Source organism: Sturnus vulgaris, chromosome 24 (assembly GCF_052056855.1).
Source record: "Sturnus vulgaris isolate bStuVul1 chromosome 24, bStuVul1.hap1, whole genome shotgun sequence".
Classification (NCBI taxonomy): domain Eukaryota; kingdom Metazoa; phylum Chordata; class Aves; order Passeriformes; family Sturnidae; genus Sturnus; species Sturnus vulgaris.
The window spans coordinates 7,613,289-7,627,997 of record NC_142266.1 but is presented as its reverse complement, the minus strand read 5'-3'; the positions used below and the strand labels follow the sequence as shown (position 1 = coordinate 7,627,997).

The window sequence follows — 14,709 nt, the reverse complement described above, 5'->3', positions numbered from 1 at the left end:
CCGCTCGGCCCCGCCCCGCCGCGCGACGCCGGCCCGCCACGCCCCGCCGCGCGTCGCCGCTCGGCCCCGCCGCGGACCCCCGGAACGCTGCGGCCGCGCGCTGTCCCGGACCGCCGCCCCCCCCGCGCTCCGCCCCGCCGCGTGACGCCTCTCGGCCCCGCCCCGCCGCGCGACGCCGGCCCGCCACGCCCCGCCGCGCGACGCCGCTCGGCCCCGCCGTCCCCCAAGACCCCGCCCTTACCTCTTCCGCCGCCGCCTCCGCAGTGCCCGACCCGCTGCAGCACACGCTATTTATGTGGAAGGGCCGGCCAGGCCAGCCAATCAGAGCCCGAGGCAGTTCCGGCCCGCCTATCAGAACCCCCCATCCCCGCCACGTTCGGCTCCACCCCCATCAGTGCCGTCACCGTGTCCCCGCCCACTGTCCCCGCCTCCTCCCCACTCTCCGCCCCCGCCGGGCCGCCAGGGACCGCCCCTAACAGTAAATATGGCGGCGCCCGTCCGGTCACGTGATACCGGACAAATATGGCGGCCCGCATGAAGTTCTGCTCGCCGGCGTTATGATCTGCGGGGATGTGCTGTCGAGGTCCCGCGGGGGGGTGGGCCGGCCGGCTGACGCGGCGGTGGGCGTCGGTGTTGCGGACGGGTGACCCGGGGGACGCTCGGGTCCCGCGGGGGGGCGAGACGCCGTGGGGCGTTGACGAGATGATGCCAAGAGGCGGGCCGCGGCGCCGAAGTTCGGGGCGGGAGGGACAGCGACGGCGGAGACGCGACGAAGTCGGGCGGAGGGCGGATCCGGTGCCGCGCGGGGGGGCGTGGGCGGCATCGGGACCGGCATGGCCGCGGCCAGCAGGGGACACGGCGATACCGACACTGGCACGGGGTCCGGCACTGCTCTCCTGCTCCGCCGCCAGGCGGCGCTGCGCTGCCGTCCTGCCGGGGCTCTGGTCACGCTCCTGCTAATCAATAATCCTAATCCATAATTTGGGGTTGGTTTTTTTTTGGATCGTGACACTTGGCACAGGAGGGACATTGCCGGCACAGCCCCTCCCCTGCAGAGCCCAGGGAAAAGACGTGGTCGCTGCCTTTTTTCCTTAGGAGCTCTCTGTGCATTTTGTCTTTCACTGTGTGTGACCACCTCCTTTCAAGGGCAAACTCGGCTGTCTTCCTGACTCACAGCTGCTTTTATTGCTAAGTTTTCTTTGAAAGAGACATGAGCAGCTGGAACACCGAGCTTGGATGTTGCTGCTCTGCTGGAGAGAGGGGACTGGGGTGTGGAAGGAGTGAAGAACCCCCCAGGCAGTGTGGGGCTGCAGCTCTTACTCGGACTGAGCCTCGTTTGTGGAAATTGATGCTGTTCTGTGCTTCACTAGAAAACCGGTATTTTTTCTTTCCTTCGGGTTATATTTTACTTGTGCATGAATTCAGCTGTGTAATTGCATTCAAGTGTGCAGCCAGTGTGGCCACCTCTGTTTTCCTTTCATTCCTCGGGCAGTAGCAACTGCAGAACCCTATTCCAGGTGGCAATGATTTCTATATTTCAATAACATATTTGTTCTTGATGCAGCACAGCAAGATAGCAGCCATGAGTTTCTAGAAGGGTGTAGGGGTGAGAGGCTGCAGGGCCGGAAGAGCAGCGGTCATATCAGCAGGAGAAGGCTTTCTTACTTCTATTTGTTGCATATCGGGCATAGGTAAGTGCAATGGGAGTGTTCTGTGGCTGCAACAATAGCCTTTAATGCATTAAAAAGTAAAAGCCTTGTGTAGAAAGTGGGGGGAAACAACAGAGATTTAAAGAGTCTATAAGTGACTAACATAAGTAGATGCAATAAAAGGTTAAACAAGGAATGCTAATGGGTAATACTGAGCGATATATCCTTAGACAAAATATTCCTGCTTTATTTTATGCTTGTGCACTTGGACTTTTTTAGGACTGGCTTTGTATTTAAACATTGCCTGATATGCGGCGTGTGTGACTTCGTTACTTACATGCTAAAAAGCAGAGGTTTAGTATCTTCGGTTTTTTAAGGGGAATAATGCCATGTTTATCACATTGTCTGTATTCTTAATTTTCCTCTTTTGTATTTTTTGTTTCCTTGCATATTCTCTGAAAGGTGTAGGGAAGCCAGATGAATTGAAAAAGAATCCAATCTATCTAAGGCTCGATTCTCAAGTAATATTTACATCCCTGAAGAAGCCTAGAAATACATAGTGGGATTTTTAAAAATGCACAGAAAATTCTGGCCATGCTGTTTGCAGAGCTGATGAAGTAATGCTTAAATGCTTATTAGTAATTAATTCATTATTAAATAAATGTATTTATTTTCTTTTTTCCATTACAGTCCATTCTTTTCCTGGCTCATTTAGCCCTGGACTGTGCTTGTATCCAGCCTTACTATGGCTAGATGCTTCGTCTCTGAGAGGCCAAGTGCAGCAACAGCAGGAGGGAGGGAGCAGAGCTGTCTTCTCAAGGGAGTACGGGCGGGAACAAATCTCACTGAAGGAAGTTTCTCAAGATGCTCTGGCTGATGAATTAACTAACGTAGCTCAGAATGAAAGTTGATTTGGAGTCTGAGGTGCTGGTGGTGTGGGGTTTTTTTACCAAATCTTTTTCTCTTTGATTTTAGTTTGAACGGTTCATACCAAATGCAGATGAGATTCCTGTCAACTAACTCTAGTTATCTTAATTCTAAGTGCTCATTTTCAGCTAATTGTCTAGACACTCTCTATCATCAGCGAAGAAATAGAGGCACTTCAGGCGTGATTAATCCCATCCTAAAATAGGTGTCTAAGCTGGGATGAATTGGAAGTAGTCTTCCTCCACCAAATAGCAGGAGAGCGCTGACAACTGGTTAGACAAAGAGGAGCTAAAGACAGGTGAGATGGTCCCCCTCTTTTCTCTCTTGGTGGTTTCACTGACTTAGGAACCGAGTTAGATTTTTCAGTATTTGTGGAATAGTTTGATTGTGTGAAATAGATGCTGGTATCCAATCCACCAGATTCGAGAGTGTGTGAGGCAGAAAATAATGTACCCAGTTTCACTGGTCCTGTGCATGGACAGCCTGTGCTTTGTTAGTGTTTGTCAAATGGTAGCTGAAAAAACAAAATCTGGTGCATAAAGCGTGGCTCATATTCCGGGCTGGGATCAGCCTAGAGATCAGCAGCTACCCACAGGGAAGGCTCCACTTGGTTACTGCTCTGTACAAACAATCTCGCAGAGACACTTGAAAGCTGTCCTCTCTCTCATTTGTTTTCTGAAATGTTAATAAATGAAATAAATATTCTAAATTAAAAACAAATTAAACGCACAGTGTGTGTGCAGCGTAACTCAAAAGTAACTGGAATGGAAGGCATTTCAAGCTGGCAGAAGTATTAGTTCAATGGCATATAAACGGTTTTCTCAATAAAATTCAGAATTAATATCCATTAGAACTTTAATGAAGGTTGAAACTTCCCTCAATAAAGAGAGTAATTAATAACACTTTTTACAGTAGGAATCCTGTACTTTTTATTCCCATGCATTTTTTTGTGTGTGAAATGATGTGAATATGCCATTTAACATTAAATTAGCAAAAATGTTTCTATTTCGAGGTATACTTTGTAATGGAAACAAACCAACTGAAGGCAGTTATTGAACTTTCATTTGCCTCTCCAGAACTAAGGTTCTGCTGAATGTTTTTCGTAATTGGACAATAATGTTTTTCGGACAACAGTGAACCCTTCACTGAGGAAGTGTGGACAAAACAGCCATTTCTGTGAAATGAAACAGCTCACCTCTATGAAAATTTGCTTAAAATTTAAAGGAACTTAAAGGTTTTTAAGCCTGCCCTGATTCTGGGCTGAGATAGGAGAAAATAATGCCGTCAGATTCTCATTAAGGTCTGCCCATCTCTGAAATATTTCCCCTGGATTTTGGTAGCAATTTAAGTATGCCAGTGGAAAAAATTACTGAGTTTCTATGATGTGTTTTGGTTCTTGAGCTACTCATTGTTTTTTCTCTTCCCTTTGTTACTGTAGTTAAGGAAAGGAATACCCAAGGATGGGAGTTTCTCCTAGATTGTATCAGAGCTATCTCTTATTGATATTTATTATACTTACATATATTATTATACTTATTATGCTTACATTTTACTGATATCATCTTAACATAAGAACTGCAAATCCTTAAAATCCCCTGCTCAGTAGGCACAGAAGTCTGTGCTGCAAGACCACGTTTCCTTGCTTGCTGTATGTTATAGTGGAAACAGGCCAATCAGTTAACTGCATAATTGTCTGATTATGGTGCACAATGCAGCATCTTTTCTCATCTAGTTGTTCCTTCAACTGTACCAGACAAGATGCTGTAGATGTTTAAAAAACAGAAGATTCTTCTGTTTTACTTTCATTAGGACATAACTTTTGCTAGCATTCTGATATTTATTGTTCTTTAATTAAGGCGGTTTCTTTCTCTTACCAGACTGTGACTATAAAGACATACACATCATGGGTTATCTTTTTCATCCTTTTAATAATAATAATAATAATAATAATAATAATAATAATAATAATAATAATAATAATAATAATAATAATAATAACATTGTTGCCATTACTTTTCCATTTATTATCGTGACAGATTTTTACAAAGGATTTTAACAAGCAGATTTCTGGAGTTCTTAATGGGGTTGGAAGAATAGCCTATGCATGTCATTGTACATGCATGGTGGAATGATGAACATAAATCACATACCCCCCCACACACACAGAGAAAACAAGGCACTGGTAAGACTGTACAAGTAATAAATGACCGAGAGGTTGTTGATACAATAAAAACTGAACTTCTAGTGTCAGCAGCCATCTCCAGAGCCTAAAGCTGTGCGTGGCTCTGGGGCTCTCTGTCCCTCTTTCCATAGGTGTTGGAGCCCACGTTGGTGGGCGGGTAAAGGGCCCCGGCGCTGCCGCTGGAGCGCACCAGGAAATCGGCCAAGCGCTGCGTCACACACGTGGCCGTGTTGCATCTCCTCTTCTCCAGCTGGTGACTGCCAAGGTGAAACAAAGACAGCCAGCAGTAAGTCAAACAATGAGCCATCGAGTGTGCCACTTCTCATAGTCATTTGAGCTCTGCTAATGTGGGAGTTCTTTTAATATGTGCACAAATACAGGAACATTAGAATCTTCCCACCACCTACTTTGTTCCTGATAAAAATCCTTGTGCTGGGTGCTATTATCAGTTTTAATGATGGAGGTTATTCAAATGCAGAGACATGAACTGTCATATGTCGTTTTTATTGATATCCTGCACAGCAGTTTATGACATCTAGAAAACCTGTAATGATAGTATAGGTGAGACACAAAGTGAAAGCAATGATTAAATGTTTAACTTTCAGCTGAACTTCTAAATCTATTTAGAGCTCTTGCTGATATCATGAGGATTACTAACATAATGATGATCACTAACATTTATTCAGTTCTCATGTTTTCACAGAATTACATCCTGCTCTCACTGAAGTGAGTGGTAATATTCCAGTCCACAGCAAGTGGATTAAACCCAAAGACTCTTTCTCCCATCTGCACCACATATCATGAGAAGTAGCAGGCATTGCCAGCTTCTGCCAACTGCAGAATCACTTAGGACGGTCTTTTGCTCTGTCTCTCTCCCACTTAGCTCTGACTAAACAGAGGTTTCATCTAAAAAAAAAAACCTGCCACATCTCTTTTGAAACACCAGCAAATTGAAAGTTCTGTTGTGGTGAGAGAAAATCCTTTGCTGAATGATACTTTAAAGAGTGTCCGAGGAAGGATCCGTATCTAGAAATAACATTTTATGATCTGAACCGACAGATCATTTACAGAACTCCACGTAAAACCTATGTAGCACGAGGGTTTTTTTTAAATTGCAATGTAATGGTTAGCTTGGGTTTTCAGACTTGTTTCTTAGATTACTGTGTTCTTCCTTCAAACAGAAATACTTGCTCGCAGAGATTGCCTACTGAGTTGTTGCATATTTTCTTGGACTTCTTCATGCTGATATGGCATGAATTAGATATCACTTTGTGGCTAAAATTTACTGTGAAGAGCAGCTATATCCCAGTTTCAAACTCTGAGCAGTTACCAATGTGTTCCTTTGCTTACTGATTATTAAATCTATCATCTAAAATGTCATATAACCTTTTGAAGTTATTTGTATTGATCTAATAATACCAGAGGAAAGGCAGCTATGAAAGGAATGTCTGTCTTATACAGGTTCTTGATTAGTAGATAGGCAGCAGTTCTTAAGCAATTAATATTTTAAATGTGTAATTGCATTACAAGAAAATTGTTGCATAGGGCTTTATATAACCTCCCATTGACTTTCATGGATATTTCTTTTGGTTTTATTCAAGTCCTTACCACACAAGGTTCAAATAGCAACTGGTTCTCACAGAGGTCCTGAAATTGAATTTATAAATAACAATATATTTCAGACAAGTGAAATTCTCTCAGAATCAATTTCTTCTTTTCCTTCTTCCTATGATTAATATTTAATTATGTGATTTTAAAATTGCTTAATTACTGAAAGCATTTTTACCATAAAATAATTCCATTCCAGTAGAGCTGCAGTATTATTAAGAAGGGTATGTTTTCTTTTCTTTCCCCTCCAGGCTTGGAAATCTGATGAACTTTTTAAAAAGGAAGGCGCTTGCAAAATGCACCTTTCTTCACAAGGTAATGTAGAGTTTGCAGCCTCTTTAATTTAAGAAAGTTTATAATCGTAAAATGATCAAATGATTTGAAACAAAGTCCCTGGATTTCACTTTCGACCCTAAATGCTTTGATCTTTTTGTTACAGAAAAGCTGATCTTTATGCTTATAGGAAAGCTCTGTTTAGTAGAAGGATATTTTAATATCTTTTTTCTTTTTTTTTCCTGAGGGAAAAAAAGCAGAAGCAAAGTCTCTCAAATAGCAGGATATCACTGGAACAAAGTTTGCTTCATGATTCAATCTGATATGGCTGGAAGAAACAAGGAAAATCAATACCTTTTTGTCTTTGCTGCTGGTTGTTCTGGCATTTCCTCACTGAGTCCTGAGAGTGTATTGTGTGACATTACAGGCAACATCCATCCTTGTCTCTTGGAAGTACCATCAGATAGATCATCAGCCAGAGACAGTAATCTCTGAACAACAATAAAACAGTGAGCTTGAATAACTCTATTTTTATATTATTTAAGACATGAAAGCAAAAGCAACTCATGCAATAATCTGAACACCTTTTTCCCTAAAAAGAAATAAACATGATTATTTGTCACTCACCCCTCAATAGGTGTAGCTTCCAAACAGCTCAGAGTGACAGAAAGTGCAATGAAGAAAACTGACAACTTCAGGTTGTGCATCTTCCCTTCCAAACTTTCTGAAAAGAACAGTGATTCAAAACTGAAAGCTAACCCAAATACTCTTCAGCACATCCTATCACCGATGCCCATTCTGTCCTAAATCAAGAGCAATTAGTCTTTTTCACGGGCTAGAGTGAGAAAAATGATCCCTTCAAGTTTAGTGACACAATTCAGTTTCAGAAATATAGCTCTCAGCAGTAAATGCTCATTTTCCATCCAGTAGTTTCAATCCTATCCCTTATCTCTGATTTGCGTTTCCTGACATATCCCAGTCTCAAATTCTGGTCCCCAGTGCAGTTTACTTTAAAGCTGTCTTAGTCTTTTCCTGAAAAAATGCTCTTGATTAATAATAGGGGATATAGTGCTTTTCTAAAGGCGCATCTTTTACACTGCAGGGAAAGTAAGAAAAAAGGCAAAGTATTTACCTTTTTGTGGTCACAGATCTAACTGGAGAAGCCAGCAAGCCCTCTTGGTTAGCAGGAAGTGTGCATGCAACAATTCCACGCTTGCATCTGGCTCTGGAGTATCCTTCTCCCTCTTCCTTTCTGGCAAGTCTCACGACTCTTATATATCCTCGACACCTTTCTCAGCTCTGACATCAGGCAGCACAGAGAGACTGTCGTTAATTCCAATCCCTACAGACAGAAAGTGCCCCAGAGAGGAGCAGAGGCAGGTGGGTCATTATTGCACTAGTACATCAGTAAATATTCTCCTGCTGTATGCAGAATGCCCTCGTGAAGGTACTGCAAGAGCATATTGCACATCAGAAATGTAGCCTCAATTTTACAGCTCTGATAAGCTGCTGTGGTTATATTCCCTGTGGGTGTTTTCGTGGGCTAAATAAGGTAACAAAAGTCACAAAGAAAGCCAGAGCAAATGAAACGCCAGGCCACTGGTAATTGAAATACAAGAAAACATGTCTCAGAAAAGATGGAAAAGTTAAAGTTGTGGAGGTTTGCTGTACAATATAGATAGAAAGCAAAGGTATCTGAAGGGATAAAAGCTGTATGATGAATAAGAAAAGAGTGAAAGTTATTTAAATTGACAGATAGAGTTCTCATTCAGGGTAACACAGTAGAAATCATGCACATTTTTCAGTCAAGTTTAAATGTCAATGAAAATTCTGTCGCTATGAATGTAAAATCTCATATTTTAAAAACCAGGTGGATTTGTCATGAGTGAAAATTGAGTCAATTAATGCTTTTCAGAAGGCAAAGACTAGGATTAAAAAGCCAGGAAATGTCAGAAAAGCCAGAAAACGTGCAAATTTATTTCTCTAGTATGCATAAAGTATGGTTGAGGGAAAAATGTACAGCTTTTAATAGACTAAATCCAGTGTTGACGAAATATCTAATTGCAGATTTCCAAGGATACAGATTAGAACCATTTACCTCTGATTTCAGTGGAAATTAGGCAAATCACTTCCCCCTCCCTCTCCCCCCCCCAGAAGTGTGAGAGCTGGAATCCTTCTGCAGTCGACTTAATTTTCTTTTCCTCCTCTCTTTTAGGACAGGAAGAATCACGACTCTCCTGCCATCTTTGCCAAGAGCTGTGGTGTTTGATCAGCCAAAGCCCAGAGGCTTCAGCACCAGAGGTCTGAGCCTGGAGGGCTCCTGGTGCTGCCCGTGCTGTGGGCTATGTCAGAGGATGCAGGGTTCCTCTTTGCCTCCCTGCTGGGATTAACTGCCATGGGAATGTGGGATCTGGGTGAAACTCCAGCTCTCCTGGTGTTCAGGGGAGCAAGGTCTGAGGGACTCCTCTCTGGGGATGTGCGGTGAAGGACTGAATAGTGTGGAAGGAGAGTATTTATAAACTGTATCACTGTTTCTCCCAAAATTGGGGTGGAGCACTGATGGGGGTGGTTGGGTTTGGTCTGGGCCGGCTATTCTTTGTGCAATTTTTAAATTCTCTTGTATGATTTACTGTCCGGTATCTTTCTAACAAAAGCTGACATAAATTTAGATTAAGGATTAGAACTTGGGTCCATTCATTGCAAACATTTGACAAGGCTGGAGGACTGGGGTGGTGACTGCTCTCAGGAAAGGTTACTTATTAATACTGTGTCAGATTTCCCGCAGTGACTGTCAGGCCTGCATGGCTGTGAGTTCGTGCTCTTCTCACTGGGGAAATAAGTTCAGCAAAATTAGAAATGTTAGAAAAATCCAGCCAAAAATTCCACCTCTGTACCCCCTAAGTTTTCCCAGTTTTTCCCAGCTAGGAGCTGCACAGAAGTCAGGCAGGGGAAGTGACAACAGGGAACAGCTGAAAAATTCAAAGGCACAAAGAGGAAAGGGGAAAGGTTTCAGAAAACAATTCTATGGTCTAAGAATAATTTCTGATTCCCTACTGAGAAGAACACGAACTCACAGCCATTCAGGCCTGACAGTCCCCTGCAGTGAGAGCTCAGCACACATCCACAGAGGCAAGTCCAGCATCTTAAATGAAAAAATAAAAATAAAAACCAGAAGAAAAAGGTGATTTCTTTTGCTTCAGAGTTATTTCAAGTTCTTAAAGCCCAAGCAACATTTGCTCTTGATTTTGGTTGGGTGAATCATGAGCAGTGGGCACGGGTCATGCCATTCATTGAGCAGAAAACCCGGGGTCATTTAGAGGGGACACAAGAACTGTTTGTGTAGCGACCTCGGGCTGCAGAGGGGCAGGAGAAAGGCCAAGGGAGCTCCCCGGGGCCACCAGGGCCTGTGGGGAACAGAATGAACGCTTGGATGACCAGTGGAGGTGAGGAGTGGATCTGAGTTCATCTACAGGGAAATAAGGAGGGGATACTCTGGAATGAAAAGCTGAGGTGATGAGTTCACCCACCTGGGCACCAGTTGTGTTTGCACAAAGTGGGAACAGAGGTGAAGGTCAATCCAAAGTCGATCCTGCTTGACCTCTGAATTCCAGGATAAGTTTTACAAGCTGCCAAATGAGGGAGTAAAAATACACAAAAATGAAACTGAGAGAATTCATGAGGTTCCTGGGAGTCCATTACACTGTTGTCATAGAATTCTTAATGAGTTTTGAGCTTTTAATGACAACAATTCAGTACTTTCTTTGGATTAATCACTGTGTAGGATTTGGGGTTTATCTGGATTTTAAAGGCGTCGTGGTGGCCCTGACACTGCTCAGGAGCTGGTAGGAAAAGCAGGGTCAGAGCTCCTGGCAAGCACAGGGTGTTTTTCCCAGAGTGGACTGGGGAGGAATTGTTTGGGACTTGGTTTGTCCCTCTGGGTGATGCCAGTTGCTGTGATTTGTGTAATTCCATACATTTAACTCCCAATACTTCCCAGCCCAGGGGCTTGAGCTGACAGGGCAGCACACAGATTGTTCTCTGTGCTGTGCCCCGATTTGGGGTTGGCTGTCAGCTTTGCTAGCTCCCGTGAATTATGCCCATAGCCCCGAATTCCCTGCTCAATTCCCACTGCCATAACCTCACAGCGCCTCATGGAGTGGGGATATACTGTGGCAGGAAGCTCAGCAGCATCGGCACAGGGACAGGTGTATATTCCAAAGAATTTGCTGTTTCAAACCCTCATTCCCCAGCCCCGCCGATGTCCCTGGGGGCACTTGACAGAGTTACCTGGATTTCAGCTGATTTCACCCCCCCGAGCTCGGGCTCCAGGTGATCTTTTCAAGCAGGAGAAGGCAGGGGCCGGAGGCGCTCCTGGCCCGTGCCGAGGCAGTCCCTGGGGCCACGAGAGGACATGTCTCCCTGCAGAATTTCAGTTCTTTCCAGAGCCTCAGCAGTGACAGAGGACAAAGAGGAAGATGAGGAGGAGGAAGAAGAGGAGGGGAAGCCCAAATCCGTGCTGTGTGCGGAGCTCCGACAGCACGCTGCAGCCCGCAGCTCAGTGTGAGCACGGGGCAGAGGAGGCGATTTCTGGGCATTCAATCACCCTGAGGCGGGCCCGGCACCGCCCCTGCAGCACCGTCCCCAGCACAGCTCGGTACCGCTCCGGGATCACCCGGCCCCGCCCCCGGTGCCGCCTGGGACCACTGGGGACCGCCCCTAACGCACCGCCCCGGCCCCGCCCGGTCCCGTCCCCGGGACCTCCGTGCCCCGCCTCGCCAAGCCCCGGCTCCGCCCCGAGCCTGCCCGGGCTGCGCCGGCACCATCGCTGGCGGCCCCGCCCCTCTTCCCCGGGCCGAAGCGGGCTGAAGGAGATGTCCGCACGATTGGAAACGCCGCCGAAAATCGCACCCGTGGGATCGGTGTCGGCGTCGTGCGCAGGCATCCCACTAGAGCGAGCGGGCTCCTTGCTGTGCCACCCTCCTTTTGCAGCCAGAGTTAGAAGGTCGGGGGCGCGACACCCGAGCCGCCATCTTGGGAGAGGCAGGCGCGCAGTACCGCGCTCTGCCCACAGGGTGGCGCTTGGGAGACAGGCAAAGGATGGGATCAAGGAGTGTCCCAATCCTTGAGGAAATCCCCCGGAATGAACGCCCCAAAAAACCCCGACCAGAACTGAGAAACCTCCTGCCTCTGTATGAGTGCAAAGGGTGTGCAAGGAGTGTGCAAATAGTGTGCATTAGCAATCGATCGGCTGGCATGAGCAATCGATCGCCGATCTAATCGATCGGCAGGCATTGGCAATCGTTCGCCGATCTAATCGATCGGCAGGCGCGATCAATCGATCGCCGATATAATCGATCGGCAGGCATTAGCAATCGAACGCCGATATAATCGATTGGCAGGCACGATCAATCGATCGCCGATCTAATCGATCGGCAGGCAATGGCAATCGATCGCCGATCTAATCGATCGGCAGGCACGATCAATCGATCGGCAGGCGCGATCAATCGATCGCCGATATAATCGTCGGCAGGCATTGGCAATCGATCGCCGATTTAATCGATTGGCAGGCACGATCAATCGATCGCCGATCTAATCGATCGGCAGGCATTGGCAATCGATCGCCGATCTAATCGATCGGCAGGCATTAGCAATCGATCGCCGATCTAATCGATCGGCAGGCATTGGCAATCGATCGCCGATATAATCGATCGGCAGGCGCGATCAATCGATCGCCGATATAATCGATCGGCAGGCATTGGCAATCGATCGCCGATCGAATCGATCGGCAGGCACGATCAATCGACCGCCGATATAATCGATCGGCAGGCACGATCAATCGATCGCCGATCTAATCGATCGGCAGGCATTAGCAATCGATCGCAGATCTAATCGATCGGCAGGCATTAGCAATCGAACGCCGATATAATCGATCGGCAGGCATTAGCAATCGAACGCCGATATAATCGATCGACAGGCGCGATGAATCGATCGCCGATCTAATCGATCGGCAGGCATTAGCAATCGATCGCCGATATAATCGATCGGCAGGCGCGATCAATCGATCGCCGATCTAATCGATCGGCAGGCATTAGCAATCGATCGCCGATGTAATCGATCGGCAGGCATTGGCAATCGATCGCCGATCTAATCGATCGCCGATCTAATCGATCGGCAGGCATTGGCAATCGATCGCCGATCGAATCGATCGGCAGGCATTAGCAATCGATCGGCAGGCATTAGCAATCGAGCGCCGATATAATCGATCGGCAGGCGCGATCGATCGATCGCCGATATAATCGATCGGCAGGCGCGATCGATCGATCGCCGATCTAATCGATCGGCAGGCGCGATCGATCGATCGCCGATCTAATCGATCGGCAGGCGCGATCAATCGATCGCCGATCTAATCGATCGGCAGGCGCGATCAATCGATCGCCGATCTAATCGATCGGCAGGCATTAGCAATCGATCGCCGATATAATCGATCGGCAGGCGCGATCAATCGATCGCCGATCTAATCGATCGGCAGGCATTAGCAATCGAACGCCGATATAATCGATCGGTAGTCGTGATCAATCGATCGCCGATCTAATCCATAGGCACGCATTAGCTATCGATCGCCGATCTGATTTTTCCCGCCATTTTTCATGGATTTTTTCCCCCATTTCTTACTGATTTTTCCCCAATTTTTCATGCATTTTTTCCCGCAATTTTCGTGGATTTTTTCCCATATTTTCCCCATTTCTCACTGATTTTTTTCCCCCATTTCTCAATGATTTGTTTCCCCAATTTATCAAAGATTTTTTTTCCCCATTTCACCATGATGTTTCCCCCATTTCTCACTGATTTTTTCCCCCATTTCTCACTGATTTTTTCCCCCCATTTTTCCATGGATATTTCCCGATTTTCCCCCCCATTGCTCACTGATTTTTGCCCCCATTTCTCTCTGAATTTTCCCCCCATTTTCCATTCATTTTTACCCCCATTAATCACTGATTTTTTTCCCCATTTATCACTGATATTTGCCCCCATTTCTCTCTGAATTTTTCCTTCCATTTTTCATGCATTTTTCCGCCCATTAATCACTGATTTTCTCCCCATTTATCACTGATTATTGCCCCCATTTTTCACTTATTTTTTCCCCACAGCATCGGCCACCACAGCACGAGCGACAACAGCTCGCTCTGTTCCCGCCATTGCCCATGGATTGTTTCCCTGTTTTCCATGGATTTTTTCCCCATTTCTCACTGATTCCTCCCCCCCCCCATTTCTCACTGAATATTCCCCCATTTTTCATCGACTTTTCCCCCATTTCTCACTGATTTTTTCCCCATTTCTCAATTATTTTTTCCCCCACTTTTCCCCGTTTCTCACTGATTTATTCCCCCATTTTTCATGGATTTTTTTTCCCCCATTTCTCACTGATTTTTTTCCCCATTTTTCAAAGATTCCCCCCCCGTTTTTCACTGATTTTTCTCCATTTCTCACTGATTTTCCCACCATTTTTCATGTGTTTTTTTTCCATTTCTCACTGATGTTTTACCCCATTCTTATTACCATTCTCATAGCTCTATTTTATATTTATACATATTCTTATATTTGCATTATTTCTGTTATACACTAGATTTTTCATAGATATTTGCTACTTAGATTTCATTATATTTTACATGTATACCAATCTATTTCTATTCTTTATATTTTATTTTTATATTAGCTATAAAAACCGTGCCTCTACCCAAATAAAAAGCATTTAAACATTCCTTTTAGACTATATTTAGCTATTTTTTATGGTTCTGTTTTTCTTCTGTTTTTCATGCATTCTACACCCACCCCTCCCTGTCAATGTTCTGGCACCCAGCATGACCCCCCCCCCCCCCCCCCCCATGCCCGACTCACCTGCTCCTCCAGCGCAGCCCGGCTCCCTTTCCCAGGGACCTTGGGGTGCCCCAAACCACGTCGGAGCCCCCAGTCTCCACACCCTCCCCCTCCGTAGGGAACGGGAATGGGATGGGGAGCACACAGGACAAGAAAGGAACACAAAAGACACACTGGACAGAGAGAAGAAAAGGG

The 14,709-nt window shown here is 45.8% G+C and overlaps 1 protein-coding gene and 1 long non-coding RNA gene across 7 annotated transcripts; one reads left to right on the top strand and one right to left on the bottom strand.

The window, feature by feature from the left end:
• Positions 1-915: 915 nt before the first annotated feature.
• LOC148221328 (uncharacterized) lies at positions 916-9,824 on the top strand. 5 transcript variants are annotated; one of them, XR_015808268.1, is made up of 5 exons: positions 916-1,377; positions 1,565-2,874; positions 4,890-5,044; positions 6,618-6,681; positions 6,887-7,162. It is a non-coding gene; the product is annotated as an uncharacterized LOC148221328 (long non-coding RNA). The 5 variants fall into 5 exon arrangements; XR_015808269.1 differs by lacking the exon at positions 916-1,377 and adding an exon at positions 8,855-9,824 and having other exon boundaries at positions 1,384-2,874; positions 6,887-7,148; XR_015808271.1 differs by lacking the exon at positions 916-1,377 and having other exon boundaries at positions 1,384-1,691; positions 2,340-2,874.
• LOC148221327 (islet amyloid polypeptide-like) lies at positions 4,485-11,090 on the bottom strand. 2 transcript variants are annotated; one of them, XR_015808265.1, is made up of 5 exons: positions 10,927-11,090; positions 7,772-10,265; positions 7,267-7,363; positions 6,994-7,130; positions 4,485-5,015 (listed from the first exon to the last, which is right to left on the bottom strand). XR_015808265.1 is itself a non-coding variant. In XM_088178265.1 (3 exons), the coding sequence occupies exons 1-3, from the start codon at positions 7,344-7,346 to the stop codon at positions 4,844-4,846; spliced, it is 387 nt and encodes a 128-aa protein (XP_088034391.1). In that variant the 5' UTR covers positions 7,347-7,357; the 3' UTR covers positions 4,485-4,843. The 2 variants fall into 2 exon arrangements, 1 of the variants encoding a protein (XP_088034391.1); XM_088178265.1 differs by lacking the exons at positions 7,772-10,265; positions 10,927-11,090 and having other exon boundaries at positions 6,994-7,128; positions 7,267-7,357.
• Positions 11,091-14,709: the final 3,619 nt, after the last annotated feature.